General features: G+C 35.5%; 1 protein-coding gene and 1 long non-coding RNA gene across 5 annotated transcripts; one reads left to right on the plus strand and one right to left on the minus strand.

The window, feature by feature from the left end:
* The first annotated feature begins 3,614 nt into the window (after positions 1 to 3,614).
* LOC107573975 (uncharacterized) lies at positions 3,615 to 4,360 on the plus strand. 2 transcript variants are annotated; one of them, XR_001607606.1, is made up of 4 exons: positions 3,615 to 3,649; positions 3,749 to 3,911; positions 3,992 to 4,111; positions 4,202 to 4,360. It is a non-coding gene; the product is annotated as an uncharacterized lncRNA (long non-coding RNA). The 2 variants fall into 2 exon arrangements; XR_001607605.1 differs by having other exon boundaries at positions 3,623 to 3,911.
* Positions 4,361 to 4,528: 168 nt separating this feature from the next.
* Positions 4,529 to 17,011, minus strand: LOC107574016 (creatine kinase U-type, mitochondrial-like). Of its 3 annotated transcripts, XM_016260502.1 has the most exons (10): positions 16,758 to 17,011; positions 14,979 to 15,175; positions 13,563 to 13,761; positions 13,352 to 13,447; positions 12,126 to 12,347; positions 11,948 to 12,033; positions 11,242 to 11,365; positions 10,791 to 10,925; positions 10,510 to 10,635; positions 4,529 to 5,259 (listed from the first exon to the last, which is right to left on the minus strand). In XM_016260502.1, the coding sequence occupies exons 2-10, from the start codon at positions 15,128 to 15,130 to the stop codon at positions 5,146 to 5,148; spliced, it is 1,254 nt and encodes a 417-aa protein (XP_016115988.1). In that variant the 5' UTR covers positions 15,131 to 15,175; positions 16,758 to 17,011; the 3' UTR covers positions 4,529 to 5,145. The 3 variants fall into 3 exon arrangements, with proteins under 3 accessions (XP_016115988.1, XP_016115980.1, XP_016115977.1); XM_016260494.1 differs by lacking the exon at positions 16,758 to 17,011 and having other exon boundaries at positions 14,979 to 15,506; XM_016260491.1 differs by lacking the exons at positions 14,979 to 15,175; positions 16,758 to 17,011 and adding an exon at positions 14,361 to 14,736.
* Positions 17,012 to 17,553: the final 542 nt, after the last annotated feature.

The following is a 17,553-nucleotide window of genomic DNA, read 5'->3' on the forward strand; positions in this document are numbered from 1 at the left end:
CTCTTTTTAAGAGTTTACATGTCATTTTCAGGTTTCACTGTAATCATAATTTGGCATAATTGTAAAAAGTGATATGTCTGTATGAACAGAATGGTAAACTTTGACTCAATGTGATTTTAAATGTTATAACAGTGATTTTATAATGTCTAGCATGAATCCATAACCTAACCTATGAACAGTACTGTTTCAGTGCATTTAATGAGGCCATTAGTGGTCTTCCGCTGCCATCTAGTGGTTATAGATGCAATTTTTCATACAACACTTGTGTTTTTAACTTTTATAACTGTTAAAGTGTTATTTTTTTTGCCCAATCTCTCTTAAATTTGTCATGCTTGTTTAGAATAAAATTATGTATCATTTTACACAGTTTTGAGAGATGTTGTGGGCTTTCTTTTAGGATTTTAGGCCTTTGGGTACACAATCTAAAGAACATATGATAAAATGACCGGTTTATAGTTGTACAAATGCAAATGTTCAACATTTTTTTGATAATTATTGACCTAGAGAGTCTAGAGAATAGTACTGCACTGATTTGATTGATTTTGAGTTAAAAACTGAGGACAAATTCAGAAAAGTATGTTTTTAAAATAATCTCAAATATTTAATGAACAGTTTGATTGACAGCCTTGGTCCCAGAAGTAAAGTTTTTCAAAATGAGGAGATCTATCATATGATATGAAGATCTAGTGTTCGTGTACATATATGAGAATTTTTTAGCAATTTGAGGCCATATACCATTGAAATCTTGTGTTTTTGAAGCCTTTTTAACTGTTATTGCGCCACCTATGGTCCGATCTCCATTAAACTTTGCATGCTTGTTAAGAGTCCTCTGAAACATGTTTTCGCCACGTTTCGCAAAGTTTTGAGTTTTCGTTTGGGTTTTATAGGCTTTTGAGTATTTTGGCCACGCCCCTTTTATAAATGTACCTGTTATAGTTAACCAAAGGACAAAATTAAATTTTTTTTGATAATTATTGATCTAGAGAGTCCAGAGTATTGAACTGCAGTGGTTTGATCGAGATTGAGCGAAAGACCTCGGACTAGTTTGCAAAAGTAGGTTTTTAACATATTTGTGAATATTTAATGAACGATTTGAATGACAGCATTAGTCCCAGAGGCAAAGTTGTTCAGAATGCGGATATCTATCATACGATATGAAGATCTAGTGTTTGTGTGAATATATGAACATGTTCTACAATTTGAGGTAATTTACTACTGAAATACTGTGTTTTTGAGGCCTTTTTAACTGTTATAGCGCCACCTATGGCTATAGCTGAATTTATGTTTTTTCTGTCTTATAGCGCCCCCAAGTGGCAAAGCCACAATTTTTTTTATTTGACCAAAGATTGAGCTCATACATATGTGTACCGAGTTTGGTGAAGATATCTCATTCCGTTCAAGAGTTATAGCTAAAATAACATTTGGCTAACGTTAGCATAGACGCTTTTTGGGGAACGGTTTCGTGCACCAATCGAAATTTCAACTTTTTTTTGATAATTATTGATATTCAATGTCCACCGAATATTTTTGCAGTGGTTTGGTTCCGATCAGGCGAAAAACCTAGGACTAGTTCGCAAAAGTAAGTTTGGGATATAGGTCTATTTTACGGAAAAACCGTGCGTCCTAGAGAAAATCTGAGTGGCTCCACTTTTATTCGGGCTGACCCAAGGATCGCAACGATACGTCTACGACAAAAGGTGCACGCGTTAGGGCCAAAAATGTCTGAAAATTTAGGTTTTTGCGCTGTAGCGCCACCTATTGGCCGATTGGGCTGAGACTTTGATAGGTTCTCCCCAAATTGAGCTCTATCATTTGGCCAAGTTTCAAGTCTCTAGGCCTTACGGTTTGGTCTGCACGATCAGTTTTAGGGGAGAAGAATAATAAAAAAAAAATTTAAAAAATCCTAACAATTACAATAGGGTTTCAGCACTTTGTGCTTGAACCCCTAATAATCATGTGTAAAACCACAGTTCACCTAAAGATGTTTACAGTTTAGTTTAAATGGTCTTCAAAATTATTTAACAAAATCTGGGGAAAACTTTGATCCATAATCAAAGTTTTTTTTTTTCCTGTACTGAAAATGATGGATTTTGCAAAAATAAATAAATAAATAATAAAATATGTAATGCTTCCCATTTAAAACTGACCCAAATGCAATAGTAGGGTTAAAGGACCAGTTTACCCAAAAATGGTGGTGGTTGAGGAAAGATCCCATGACATGATTGTAAAGCGCTTTGGTTGTACAGCAATGCACAATAAAGCGCTAAATAAAATGCCTCATTCATTCAAAAATGAAAATTTGCTGAAAATGCTGAAGATGTATTTATACAAAGTTTTGATCATCTTTTGGACTCTGATGGACGGCACCCATTCACTGCAAGTGAGGCAATGCTAAATTTCTCCAAATCTGTTCCAATGTAGAAGCAACTCATTTATATCTTGGATGGCCTGGGTGAACTGTTCCTTTAAATTAATTATTATTTAAACAGCTTAAAGGGGAGATAACACACACAGTTTCACCCAATCTCATGTTAATCTGACCAATGAAGAGGTAATAATAACTGTCAAGCTTTGGGGTGTTGATCGACTTCATCTACGTTTTGATTATCATTCTGAATCCAATTCATAGTCTTTTTTTCAGCTTTTTGTTCAAAATGTTGTACATTTCTTTCTTTTTTATTTATGAAACTTATCCACATTCAAGTGTTTAAAAAAAAATACATGAAGCTAGAATAAAATGTTTTTGTTTACAAGCAGATACCCTGTTCTTTTGATGTTTTTTATGTTCAGATATTCATCTAACAAAATATATACGAATTAATACCTAAATAGGGACACAATAGTATACTTAAAGTATGATGTTAAATTCACTTAAAGAAAACTTACGAGTATACTTGCAGTATAAAACTACTAAACTAGTAGTTTACTGAGAATACACTTCAAAGTGTACTAAAAATGCTACTACAAGTATTTAATTAGTAAACTATCAGTATACCTATAAGTTCACTTTTAGTATAGTTGCAGTACAAACTAAACATTTTGATGTAAACTAGTTATGTACTCAAAGTTTACTACTGTTATACTTAAAGTATACTTAAATGTATACTTCTATATACTAGAAAGTGGGCCAATTTAGTCCCAAGGAGTATTGAAATAGTACTGAACAAAGTTATCTTTCCCTTACAACCAAAAACACACTTCTTTGGAGACCCGAGTCCCGTGTAACGCTGCCGCCGGATGAAGTGCGTTGATGGGCGCGAGCTCGCTCTCTCTCTGGTCGATGCATGCGGGAGAAATGCCCATATAAGGAGTTCCACCCTCGTCTACGTCATGAAGAGTTTTGAAATTGTGTCCATGCTTAGCATGAGAATCCGACTCTTTAACAGTGTAAACAACTCTTAATGCATGAAACAGCATTGTACCCCCCCCTTAACATCTTAAATAAAACAGTTTTTAAAAGACAAATTAATTTATGTGCTTTTATAAGATAATAAGCTTCACGTTTCTACTTTTATATCCTCCAAAAATTGGCCCCATTCACTTCCATTGTGAGTGCCTCAATGTAACCTCAATTTTGATAGTTTAAAAAAGGCAGGGTATGAGAGTCTTTTTTTTTTTTTTTTACTGTAGTCCGGTGCTGTCAGTTGAGGTAACTTGTTTTGAACCTGAAATATTTCTGTCTTTCAAAAATTACACACGTGGTCAACAACTTGACAAGGACACCCCATGTAACATTGTTTTCTGTTAGCCTGTTCTTCCAGCGATTCTCCCCGAGACCTTCAAAGGTGCGCTCATACAGCAAAAAATGTTAAAAACTTCTCACCCAGTTTCGTGTCCTCCGATGTTTGAAGATCGTCTCCAGATTCCAAGATATTCGTCTTATGTTGCAGACAATCTACAAAGCACGTGGGGTATGCAATTATCCATAAAGCTAGTACTGTGTAAGAAACAATGATTAATTAAAGCTAACAATGCTAACTACTTTCAACAGACTGTGAAAATGATATTTCCAGTGTTGTTAATGGGCTTTTTAGTTGTTGCTGTGTTTGGAGTAATTCCTTTCTAAAAATACACCAACTCCAACATTGAAGCTCTGCAAGGATGATTTCAAGTGAGGGCATTTTCATTGTGAAAACCTGAAGTTTATTTTATTAGGTGTGGGTTTGATGTTCTAAATGGATGTGCTTGTCTTCTTTTTTAGAGATTTACCCAGTGCATTCATCACACTCTTCAGTATTTTTACCTTGGAGCACTGGTTTGATTTACTTTAAGACATTCAGAGAGTTCCAGAGCTAAACTGGATTATTCATTATGGTGTGGTTTGCATTTGGAGCCTTGATGACCTGTATTTTTATGACCCTTATAAGTATGTATTCTTACAGTATATAAAGAGATATTGATTGTTCTAAACACAGTGATTTTCTTTATTCAGTGATGCACAAAATTACACCCAGAACAAGGTGAAAATAATTGTTTTAGTGCCTTTCTGAGTATATATATATATATATATATATAAAATATTCGCCACATGGTAGCTCCTTTATACTTCAGGATGGCAAGACTTTCAACGCTTAAAGATACATATCAGCATCTGCTTTATTATACATGGATTGGGTTGCTTCTGGAGGCAGGCATTTTAAACCGCAAATAAAGCATTTCTACTATGCTTCATCCATACCACTAAGTGTCAGTACAAACCAACTCCCAGTGCAACATGATAAAACATGACTGAGCACCTTTAAATGAATTATTTCAGTGGTAGTTTTGCTTTTCGCCTATTTTCAATTATAACAACAGTAAAATGTACAATAAAACACTCTCCAAGACCCTTCAGCGGTTTATATCATCAACATCTTAAACAAAAACATCTGTTTAATTCTCTGACACCTGAGGCAAATCTTGACAATGGCTATTATAGTATTATTGCAACACAATCAAGTAAGTTACAATGTGACAAATCAATAGCGCCACATGAACACAATCATGATGTACGATACATTTACTCCTGTTTTATACTGGAATGTGGTATGTCTGGCGAAACACAGAAGCATGCTTATGGATCAGTATTAGTGGAATATTGAAGGAGGAAGGAACACACGAGAGGGAGGAGCCAGGAGAAGGGCGGAGCTAAGCGAGACTGCCAGTCTATTTAAACTGGCTGATGGGGGCGGGGATTTTGATGTCTTGGCCTCTCTCCAGTTTCTTCTCACATTCAATGAGATAGTTCAGTCCATCTATCACAGTCTGAACCAGCTGGACCTGAGCACATATTGATAAAGACAAGAAATCATGGTGAGGTAATTACATTTTTTTCAGTTTTTAAAGAGACGGTTCATCTAAACATGAACATTCTGTCATCATTTACTCGCAACAATATATCAGGGCCTAAAATTAACACTCGCCAAGTACCAAATACGAGTAAAAATCATCTTTGGCGAGTATTTGAAACAGTGTTATTCAGCAGTTGGCCTGTAACTTTTTTTTTATAATTGTAACAATGCCTGAAAATACAATAGGGTTTAGCGTGATTATGAAATCATAAAGACTGCATTGTAATTATATAAATATGTAATCTGATGTGTTGTGTGTTTCAGAGTGAAGCGCTGTTATCTTTTCATGGTTCACAGTAAAAGATACTTCTCACAAACTTCTATATAAATTAAATTATGAAATTCTTTACAGTCTATTTATTCTTTATTTAATTTTCATAATTTTATTAAATAATAAAAATTAATAATAATAATAATAATAAAAATTGCACTCCGTTTCTTAAATTTTTCGGCCTCTTTTTGATTAAATAATGCATTTTCTTCTACATATTTTGTAAGTAGTGAGTAAACAACTCACACTTAGATATAACCACTTTGTTACGTCAAAATAAGACTTAAAATGGCATGAAGACATGCTCTGTGGAAGCATGGGTGTAGAATTCGCGGGGGATGCAGGGGACATGAATAAAAAGCAAAAACGTTTTGAATGAGGAAACGTGAAGACAATAAACACACGATTGCGACAAAATATGGTTTATATGTGTTTTTCCTAAGTCATCTCCAGGTAATAAATAAATAAATTATATGAATAATGCAGTGCTAATTGACATATAATTTAGTATAGAAACTATAAAATATATTTCCTGCCTTATTCTGTGATAAAAATGGGGAAAAGGTGTTTGTAGTAGCCTTTATAAACCAATCATAAAATTAGCATTAGGAAAATATAGCACAAAAATATTATAGAACACAAATTATTGGTCATTATCCAGCGGTGTATTTGATTTCTTAGCCAATTAAAAATAAGAGATAAAAAGAATAAAACCTGTCAATTTGAACAAATTAATTAATTAGTTAATTAGTTTATGTGTGTTTTTCAAGTCATCTCCAGGTAATAAATAAATAAATTATATGAATAATGCAGTGCTAATTGACATATAATTTAGTATAGAAACTATAAAATATATTTCCTGCCTTATTCTGTGATAGAAATGGGAAAAAGGTGTTTGTAGTAGCCTTTATAAACCAATCATAAAATTGGCATTAGGAAAATATAGCACAAAAATATTATAGAATACAAATTATTGGTTATTATCCAGCGGTGTATTTGATTTCTTAGCCAATTAAAAATAAGAGATAAAAAGAATAAAACCTGTCAATTTGAAAAAATAAAAAAATAAATAAAAATATTAATTAATAAAAAAATCTGAAATACAGCTTCATGGCTGGTAAAAATATATCAGGGCCATGCAGAGACCTTTGGAGGGGCAGATGCTTAAAGTATAAAAGGGGCACATGGCTTTAAATAGGGCTGTGCTCAAAATATCAATACAGCAATATATTGTAATGCATTACGATACGGAGGCTTCTGTATTGATACAGCAGCAAATGCTGTGACGCAGCTGTGGTTTTGCTGTTGTAAACACTTCTGTTGCTGTTGTAGAAAAAAATATTTTTGTCACAAAATGGAATTCTATTCTAGTCCTGTTCTAAATGTATTCATTGTTTGAATGATAATGATAATAAAAACAGGATTGATAAGTATAATTCAAAGGATGAGAAAATCAGTATAAGCCTGTTTTGCCAGTGTTGTAATAATAATTTTAAGGCACTCTATGTTTTTTAAATAAATACTGTAATAATAATAGTTCAAAGTATAAACAGTTTTTAGTCAGATAACATAAAAAAAGACAAGACCCCTCGATGCAAGAACAGCAAGCAAGAACGAAAGAGAACAGGCACCACTGTGTGTAGAACAAGTTAGCTGCATTTTAAATATTTAATAAATATTTACTTTTAATAAAATATAAATTCGTCCCCCGCACTTTATTCGGGCAGGTGTGTTCACGTAGAGGTTATCACGGGCCAGTGTAAATAAATCTAGATTTAAATTCAAAGAGACAAGATAGTCTATGCATGACCTGACGTTTTATTCGTATCCAAAATGCAAGGTTCATTCATACTCGAAGCCGGCGGACACTCTCATACAGAAAGTCCAAAACGCACTTATGGAAGTAATATTTTATGACGTGCAGGAAATCCCTAATATGGACAAAGGTATCCGGCTATCGCTGTAGGCAAACCAATATCTGCTGTAGCTGAGCTGAATAAAAAGCAGAAACGTTTTGACTGATGAAACGTGAAGACCATAAACACACAATTAAGAAAATATATGGTTTATGTGTGTTTTTCAAGTCATCTCCAGGTAATAAATAAATAAATTATATGAATAATGCAGTGCTAATTGACATATAATTTAGTATAGAAACTATAAAATATATTTCCTGCCTTATTCTGTGATAAAAATGGGGAAAAGGTGTTTGTAGTAGCCTTTATAAACCAATCATAAAATTAGCATTAGGAAAATATAGCACAAAAATATTATAGAACACAAATTATTGGTCATTATCCAGCGGTGTATTTGATTTCTTAGCCAATTAAAAATAAGAGATAAAAAGAATAAAACCTGTCAATTTGAACAAATTAATTAATTAGTTAATTAATTAATTAATAAAAAAATCTGAAATGATGGCTACGCCCCATGCTGCAGCTAACGTGACTTCCACAGGCTACACACAGCAATATAAACAACAGCTCTGCATGCTCTCTTCACGTCGTTCTTGTAAAATAATAATAATTTAATAATAAAAGTATCCAAGCACACCGCTCTGCTGAGAACTCCACAAAACCAGCAGCCGCGGACATTATTGAAGCTATCCTGGTAGTGCACCAAATTACTAAAGTTGTCTGAACATCAGGGATCATCCCAGATCAGATCGTTAGGTGAAAGGTCATCATGTGGATCATTTTATTTATGGCTAAATTATTATTTATTAATTTTCATAATTTTATTAAATAATAAAAATTAATAATAATAATAATAATAAAAATTGCACTCCGTTTCTTAAATTTTTCGGCCTCTTTTTGATTAAATAATGCATGTACAGCTTCATGGCTGGTAAAAATATATCAGGGCCATGCAGAGACCTTTGGAGGGGCAGATGCTTAAAGTATAAAAGGGGCACATGGCTTTAAATAGGGCTGTGCTCAAAATATCAATACAGCAATATATTGTAATGCATTACGATACGGAGGCTTCTGTATTGATACAGCAGCAAATGCTGTGACGCAGCTGTGGTTTTGCTGTTGTAAACACTTCTGTTGCTGTTGTAGAAAAAAATATTTTTGTCACAAAATGGAATTCTATTCTAGTCCTGTTCTAAATGTATTCATTGTTTGAATGATAATGATAATAAAAACAGGATTGATAAGTATAATTCAAAGGATGAGAAAATCAGTATAAGCCTGTTTTGCCAGTGTTGTAATAATAATTTTAAGGCACTCTATGTTTTTTAAATAAATACTGTAATAATAATAGTTCAAAGTATAAACAGTTTTTAGTCAGATAACATAAAAAAAGACAAGACCCCTCGATGCAAGAACAGCAAGCAAGAACGAAAGAGAACAGGCACCACTGTGTGTAGAACAAGTTAGCTGCATTTTAAATATTTAATAAATATTTACTTTTAATAAAATATAAATTCGTCCCCCGCACTTTATTCGGGCAGGTGTGTTCACGTAGAGGTTATCACGGGCCAGTGTAAATAAATCTAGATTTAAATTCAAAGAGACAAGATAGTCTATGCATGACCTGACGTTTTATTCGTATCCAAAATGCAAGGTTCATTCATACTCGAAGCCGGCGGACACTCTCATACAGAAAGTCCAAAACGCACTTATGGAAGTAATATTTTATGACGTGCAGGAAATCCCTAATATGGACAAAGGTATCCGGCTATCGCTGTAGGCAAACCAATATCTGCTGTAGCTGAGCTGAATAAAAAGCAGAAACGTTTTGACTGATGAAACGTGAAGACCATAAACACACAATTAAGAAAATATATGGTTTATGTGTGTTTTTCAAGTCATCTCCAGGTAATAAATAAATAAATTATATGAATAATGCAGTGCTAATTGACATATAATTTAGTATAGAAACTATAAAATATATTTCCTGCCTTATTCTGTGATAAAAATGGGGAAAAGGTGTTTGTAGTAGCCTTTATAAACCAATCATAAAATTAGCATTAGGAAAATATAGCACAAAAATATTATAGAACACAAATTATTGGTCATTATCCAGCGGTGTATTTGATTTCTTAGCCAATTAAAAATAAGAGATAAAAAGAATAAAACCTGTCAATTTGAACAAATTAATTAATTAGTTAATTAATTAATTAATAAAAAAATCTGAAATGATGGCTACGCCCCATGCTGCAGCTAACGTGACTTCCACAGGCTACACACAGCAATATAAACAACAGCTCTGCATGCTCTCTTCACGTCGTTCTTGTAAAATAATAATAATTTAATAATAAAAGTATCCAAGCACACCGCTCCGCTGAGAACTCCACAAAACCAGCAGCCGCGGACATTATTGAAGCTATCCTGGTAGTGCACCAAATTACTAAAGTTGTCTGAACATCAGGGATCATCCCAGATCATTTGACAAAAGGGCACTTTGGGCATCAAGGGGGAAAGGGGCAGGGGCTCAAGCAAACAACGCATCCACCCCCCAACCCCCCAGCACATGCCTGACAAATATTTTATATATATATATATTACTTAAGCCTTCATCTAACACTCAGTTTGACACTAATAAATAAATAACACAGTTAAATGTAATCTCTCACAAAATGAATTAAAGTAATAAGCCCCAAGAAGCCGTGGTTTACAGTGAACTCCGCTTCGTGTCGTGCCTAACAACGCCCCTTAGCTGTTATAAATTCACTGTAAACCGCGACTTCACGGGGCTATTCATTTTATAAATCCATTTTTCATAGTGTACATTACATTATATAATATTGTGATGCCTAAATTCACTTGTTACATTTAAAATGTTTTTGGTTTTTAGTGTTTTATTTTTTATTTACTGTATTTAGACAAATTAGTGAAGAATTTGAATATTATCTGAATTTCTTAAAACTTAAATTGATTGATTGATTGTGACATCACTGACCTCTGATTGGCCCAGCCTGTCCAGATTGGAAATATCAAAAGTGTTTCCGACAGCTGCGGTGTCTACTCCTCCAGTCCCCCTTTTCTGGAGACGCAGGTTATCCAGAATCTTAGGGAAACGAGGGTCCTGCAAGAAAAAGACAATACACAATAGACATAACATATTAATGTGCTTCTTAACTGTTTTTTGGGTCACCCTAACACCTAAGTATGTGCAAAATTGTTAACATGACATAGGCTGAATAGGTGAGAAAGTTTATAATGTATTTCTAAACCAAGGACCTTGCTGAGGTGAGGAAGAGTGACATGGACGCCAGCTCTTAGCCCTGTGCCCAGGTTTGACGGACAAGTGAGAATGTAACCCAGATGCTCGTTCCACATGAATTCCCAACCCTTCTCCTGAATTAGTCTCTCAACCTGAGGGACAAAGAGAGAGTCTTGTGAGAAAGATACAAGAGTGATCTGTTTGAACTAAAAATGATCAAAAATTAAACATGCGACATGTATTTATGATTCCCTTTTAGAAGGAGCAACAGACTAAGACAGACCCACACACATAATCACACACAGATCCCCATCTGCCAGGACGATGTGTTTACAACTGTATGTCCACAAAAGGGCATTGCTCTGAGCTGCAATAAACAGCTGCAGCATCTCTGCTGGATAAATAATGGAGGCTTGTGTGGTTTTAACAGTGAGTGAGAGCCACATACGTACACGTGCATGATCTCACCTCTTGGAGACCCTTGCAGAAACGCTCAAAGACCCTCTTCATGTTGCCCCCCTTCTCCATGGAGATCACACGAGTGTGGTCTTCCTCGTTGACCCACACCAGGAAGGTTTTCTCATTGTTGTGCCTGGAATTGAAAGGCATCTGTTAAATCTGTTCAATGTCTTTGGCCTGTAAATATACTGTATGCATATATGAATATATATGAATTGGATAACACTGATTGCACTGCATGTTTTTCATTCACTAAAACAACCGATTGATAAGAGCTTTGTTTTTTAATACGTCAATATGTCCACATCTTCAAAATGGTTCTGTTATTTTTAAAATAAGAACCTGTTCTTGTTTCCCAAACCTATAGTTACCCTTGACCTCATTACATTTTAGTCTCACTTTTAGTCTCTAATGTTATCAGAAGTGCTTTGTTAGCTCAAAAACCATCAGGGTATTAAATCAGAGGTAATTTCCAAATTGAGTCTGGCAACACTGGCAAACTTTCCCTTGCAGGCAGAAGGAAGAAGAGGAAAAAAAGAGGATGAATTATGCAGGAGATGCAAGTGAGCCATGGGTACACTCCGTGATCGATATCAAACCACAGCACATGGCGGTAGAGGTTGCTTCAGACTATTTCTGGATGAAACGCAGTCCTGCCAGTGGACTTTGTTCACCACCAAACCACTCAACTCTTTCTGGCTGAGGTTAAACTCACCAGATGCCTCTTGCGTCGGGCCAGTCGCGAGCCATGCCTGCACATGTCAGCAGGGGTGACACAGGCTTATCAAACAGGAAGTGATCCTATACAGGAAAACGAAAGGGTAGCATGAATACTTTTTGGGTTGAGTCGACAGCAATGAATTACATATCATCCTATTTGTGAATATACCCACATCAATGAGCTGCTGCTGCTCTTGTTCGGTCATTAGAGTGAGACTGAAGTATTTTCCAGCCAGATCCCCTTTTAGGCCTGCCAAGGCATCAATCACGACCCTCTCCACCTCTCTGCGCTCAGCGCGGGTGCAGGCCGGGGGCAGACTCAGGCCTCGGATACTCCTACCTGTCCTGACTCGAGACGACAGCACGTACTTGTCATCGAATTGGCCTCCCCGTATCTGATGGGACGAAAGTAGGTTGAACATAATGGAAGTAACTTGAAACTTTAAGGCTTGTGTTTGTGACCTGCTTTACTATTTAAAAGAATGTAAAAGAATGCCAAACTATCGTGATATTATAACTAGGTGCCATTTTAACTAGTTTGTTCATTTTGTGGTGGAAATGGCATTTTAAAGTTACTAACTGAATTACAAATTTATTATTTTTATTATTTTTCTCAGATTTAAACAAATCTGAGTATTACGTTTAAAAAAATCTAAACATTTAAAATCAAAATGTAAAATTTAGCGATTAAATTCAAATTAACAAAAATAAATATATTTCCTTGATTGTAGGTCATTTTCACCAGCAGATCAAACATGTACATACATGAATCATTCACAATAAGATCTATAACATGCATTTGGAAAACAGATTTCATGCTGATTTTCATGCTAACATTTTTAGAATAAAATTGGTAACTTGCCAAGGCTAATCTCATAGCTAGCATTTTATGATTCCTAAATACACACAATTAAATAGTAATTTGTATTTATTTTTTCCCTTGTTACAGTGTAATTACAAAAATGATTTCTAAGTAATGAATTCACAACATACTGTGTTAGTTGCTTGTAGTTACATATAATATACTGTTATTACTAAAGTAAATATTCTTAACATATGTAACAAGGACATATTAAAATAAAGTACATTTATATTTTATATATTTATATAGATTTCTTATTTATATATATTAATATGAACCATGTAGTATTTACTATTTAAAATGTGTTTATTTCAAGATTGAATGTCTGGGTCTGTGACATGGTTAAAACCATAAAATCTATCTATAAATGTATAAAAAAATATATTTATAAGATCTATTTTAAAACACATTTGAAGAGTATCAAAAATGATTTATGGAGGCATTCCAAGACTTTTGGGAAATAAAAGTGCCCACAGTTCAAGAAACACCCTACTGTCAATGTTGTATGTATTGTGTAACTAAAACATTTACTCCTACCTTACTGGCATCCAGGTCAGTGGGATGATTCATGGTGCAGGGGTCATAACCATTGTGCCTTTCTTTGATGACTGGGTTAAAAATACCAGCAAAGACCTGCACAAAACATGTTTAATGTACTTTTGTGCTCCAAAAATGCTAACCTCTTATTATGCCAAAAATGTGTGACATATTATATATATATATATATATATATATAATCTCCTCTCACCTCATATGACTCTTCATCCCCTGCCACCATTCCTACTGTCTTAATAAAGGGGTGGCCTGGGTTGTCCACGCCAGTTTGGATAGCCAGGTCCAAAGTGTAACCATTAGGAGTGGTTTTATCACTCAGCTTGGCATATACAGCAGGAGTCAGGTGACTGGCCATACAGTTATTGTGCTTCCGCAAATCTGGATATTCAGCACTGTTGGGAAAGAGAACTAAGCTGAAAATCAAGGACAATGGCTGTGTCTCAAAACCAAACAAGCTCCCTATCAAGACAGCGCTTTTGAGCGTCATAACCGCGTTCGGAACGCGTAGCTGCTATATCAAACACGGCGTTCTAGAATGTCATCGACGCGTTGCGTACGCGTCAAAAGCTTTTACGCTGCCTGTCTCGTGTTTTTTGGATACAACCAGTGTTCAACCACACTGCATGGGCATTTTTTACTAAATGTGAATTATGAGGATATTAATTCATGTGTACAAACAAATTAAATAATTAATTATTTTGCATTCATTTCGTACATGAAAAAAAGGTTAGTACCTACTGTATTTAAAAGATCTAAACGAAACATTTAGATCTACAATGTAGAATACTAAATTGTACATGTATAATATAATATATAACATGCGACTGTGGAACTGGATCATTCCTGACTCATATGAATGAACATATTTGACGCCCACTAATGCATTTGTCCAATAGCTACAATACAATGGTTTGTTTGGTAGTCTATCACAATATTTATTTGTTTTATGTATGATATTGTCGTTATAAAACACGGGTATGGTTGTAGTTACCTAGGAGGATAGATTCTCCGGACGTGCGCTCCTGCATTGACATGCTGCTCTCTGTTCAGGAAGAATCCCACGGTCAGAGATCCCGCACCGACCAACGACAAGATTCCCACCTTCCTTTTACTGGACAAAACCCGTGCGAAGCTGCTTGCCATTTTAACCCTACAGAAGCAGACAAGGTCTCTCCAGATGAACGTGGTCTTGAAGAATGGACAGACAGAAGGATAGAAACTGGGATTACTGGAGGATGCAGGGGAATGCTGCGGATATCTGCCCTTCTCCCAACACAACAGTCGTCCGATCACCCTCCCCTCCGAGGCAGCAGCAGCAAGACGAGATGATTCAGAATCTCACAGATACCAGTGCAGCTTCTCCCAACCCTTACAGTAAAACATTTAGATCTACAATGTAGAATACTAAATTGTACATGTATAATATAATATATAACATGCGACTGTGGAACTGGATCATTCCTGACTCATATGAATGAACATATTTGACGCCCACTAATGCATTTGTCCAATAGCTACAATACAATGGTTTGTTTGGTAGTCTATCACAATATTTATTTGTTTTATGTATGATATTGTCGTTATAAAACACGGGTATGGTTGTAGTTACCTAGGAGGATAGATTCTCCGGACGTGCGCTCCTGCATCGACATGCTGCTCTCTGTTCAGGAAGAATCCCACGGTCAGAGATCCCGCACCGACCAACGACAAGATTCCCACCTTCCTTTTACTGGACAAAATCCGTGCGAAGCTGCTGGCCATTTTAACCCTACAGAAGCAGACAAGGTCTCTCCAGATGAACGTGGTCTTGAAGAATGGACAGACAGAAGGATAGAAACTGGGATTACTGGAGGATGCAGGGGAATGCTGCGGATATCTGCCCTTCTCCCAACACAACAGTCGTCCGATCACCCTCCCCTCCGAGGCAGCAGCAGCAAGACGAGATGATTCAGAATCTCACAGATACCAGTGCAGCTTCTCCCAACCCTTACAGTAAACCAGTCAACAACCTTGAATGTCCTTACACTTAGGCTATTTCATTAGGGTCCCAAAGTAGTTCAATTGTATTTATGTCGTTTTATGGTACCAAAAGGGAACAATAAATGTGTTGTTAACCATGAAGTAACTGACAGCTCTTTTGAACCTTGTACGTGACTTTGAAGCCCATTGGTTCAGCTTTACCTGTGAAACAACACACGCCTGTCTGCAGCATGCGCATGCGCGCAAGGGATTGGTTGATGAGTGACCCCGTTAATTCTATGGTTATTTAGATATAGGTTGAGATTTTTTTCCCCTGTGGTGTGATACTATGAGTTATTTTAATTGCACAAAGGAGCCTTACAAGTTTACCTTAGATTGGTCTTTAAGTTATCCTAAGAAGGTTAAAAATGCTAAAATACATCATAAACGGATGGTTCTTGGTTCTGTTATGTTATATAACTCATTTGAGCCGCGTGACTATGCTCGTTTATAATTGCAAACAAATGCATACGCAAGTATATTTGCTCAAATATGTTTTCGGTCTAGTATCACCTTCTAGAAGATTTCCACACAGTGGCTAGTGAATTTAACCCATTTTACACAGCATTTCACATTAATGATTCAAATTGCTTTTCAGTTTGATGGGTCTGAATCAAGTTGTAGCTATTTTAAATATAAATAAAAGTGCAGATTGTTTTAACAGCATGTGAACATTTTAATAGGTGTGCTGTAAGTCACATGACCAGATACACTATTTGATGTCTGTCTCAAGACGCCATAAAAGGAAGCACTTAAAATATGGAATACAGATACAAGGACCATGTTTGCTGTAATATCTAAGGTCTGTTATTCATATAATATTATGATTAGTCACGATCACTTGTCAGCAGTCAGATTTATGACCAGTCTGAGAACCCCCATATTGTCATTCTATTGTCTAAAAAAACTTTTATAAAAACATGAAATACTTACTGTTTGTTTCATATGTGCTCATATGAAACAAACAGTATGGGAATAACTGTGTCTTAAGCCTGAATCATGCCTAACCATTAAGACAAGTTCATAGCATTTACTGGTCTTAGTTGGGATTAAAATCCTGGTTTAAACCGTTCCACTAGGATACTTTGCAGAAATCATGTGAAATAAACAAGAGAATTACTGTAGGCAAAAGGAACTAAAGCCTGTATAATAATCCCTTACTGTATTGTGCAGCAAGCTGGTCATTATTGTGAACTGCAGACTTTGTATAATACAGGGATATTTCTACTGAAATGCAGTGCAAACGTGGAATGTCTGAACAAGCTTGTCATTCACCAAATGTCAAAGCACTATAGCAATGCTGGAAAATGAATGATACATTACATTGCTTTATGAACAGTCAAGCATATTTGAAATGAAATTCACATACCAGATACTTTTAATCCGCCGAAGTTGGTCTTATTTTCTGAAGTACAGTAGGAACCAGGTACAAGGGCAAAGCTTTTACTTTCTTCAGTGCAGTAGAGCAGAAATAGGTGTGTCCTTCTTTATTACAGTGCCATGGCGTGGTTAAGACTTCCTTTTGTTTGACCTGCCGTACTCATAACACTCAAGCAGCACTGTGCCATTCATTCATTGGCTGGCTAATGCTGCCAAATGTTTCCTGGGAACAAAATCAAGACTGGATTCCTTATCTGTGTCCGGTGTCATCAGAGCTGGGTATGAGATAATGAAGCCACAATCAGTTCAAAGGTCACTGTGACGACAGGATAACTGACACGTCCCTTTACAGCCTACCTTACAACACTTGATGTCATTAAAATCAACTAAACAATGTAACAAAGAAAATCCCCACTATGCAAAAGATTAACAAAACAACATTCAGCTTAAGGCCACTATTGTCTTTATCATCTGTATTGTTTAATAACTGATAAATGTCTAATTGTTGAACTTAAAGGCCCCTGAAGTCCTAATGGAAAGCGAAAATGGAAACTACTAACAAATACAGTTAAAGCAAGAACTTAAAATATATGTAACACCTAAACTTCTGTCTTCTGTAACAAATGTTTTTTTTCCAGCACAACAAAAAAATTAAGTGGATTAAAGTTCTTATTGCTTATTCTTTTGACTTATTAAACAATCAGTTATGTAGGTAAAATTGATAGCTAATATAAAACTACTTTTATAGACTTTGAAGTAGTTTTTCTGCATTTATATATACATAT

The sequence above is a fragment of the Sinocyclocheilus grahami genome, unplaced genomic scaffold (genome assembly GCF_001515645.1).
Source record: "Sinocyclocheilus grahami isolate Dianchi unplaced genomic scaffold, SAMN03320097.WGS_v1.1 scaffold31.1, whole genome shotgun sequence".
In the NCBI taxonomy this organism is placed as follows: domain Eukaryota; kingdom Metazoa; phylum Chordata; class Actinopteri; order Cypriniformes; family Cyprinidae; genus Sinocyclocheilus; species Sinocyclocheilus grahami.

Coding starts and splice junctions, on each gene's coding strand:
- LOC107574016 (XM_016260502.1), bottom strand. CDS start 15,130: ATGGCCAGCAGCTTCGCACGGATTTTGTCCAGTAAAAGGAAGGTGGGA. Junction 12,348..13,351: donor CTGACCTGGATGCCAGTAAG/GTAGGAGTAAAT, acceptor TCGTCCCATCAG/ATACGGGGAGGCCAATTCGA. Junction 11,366..11,947: donor CCCGACGCAAGAGGCATCTG/GTGAGTTTAACC, acceptor TTTCAATTCCAG/GCACAACAATGAGAAAACCT.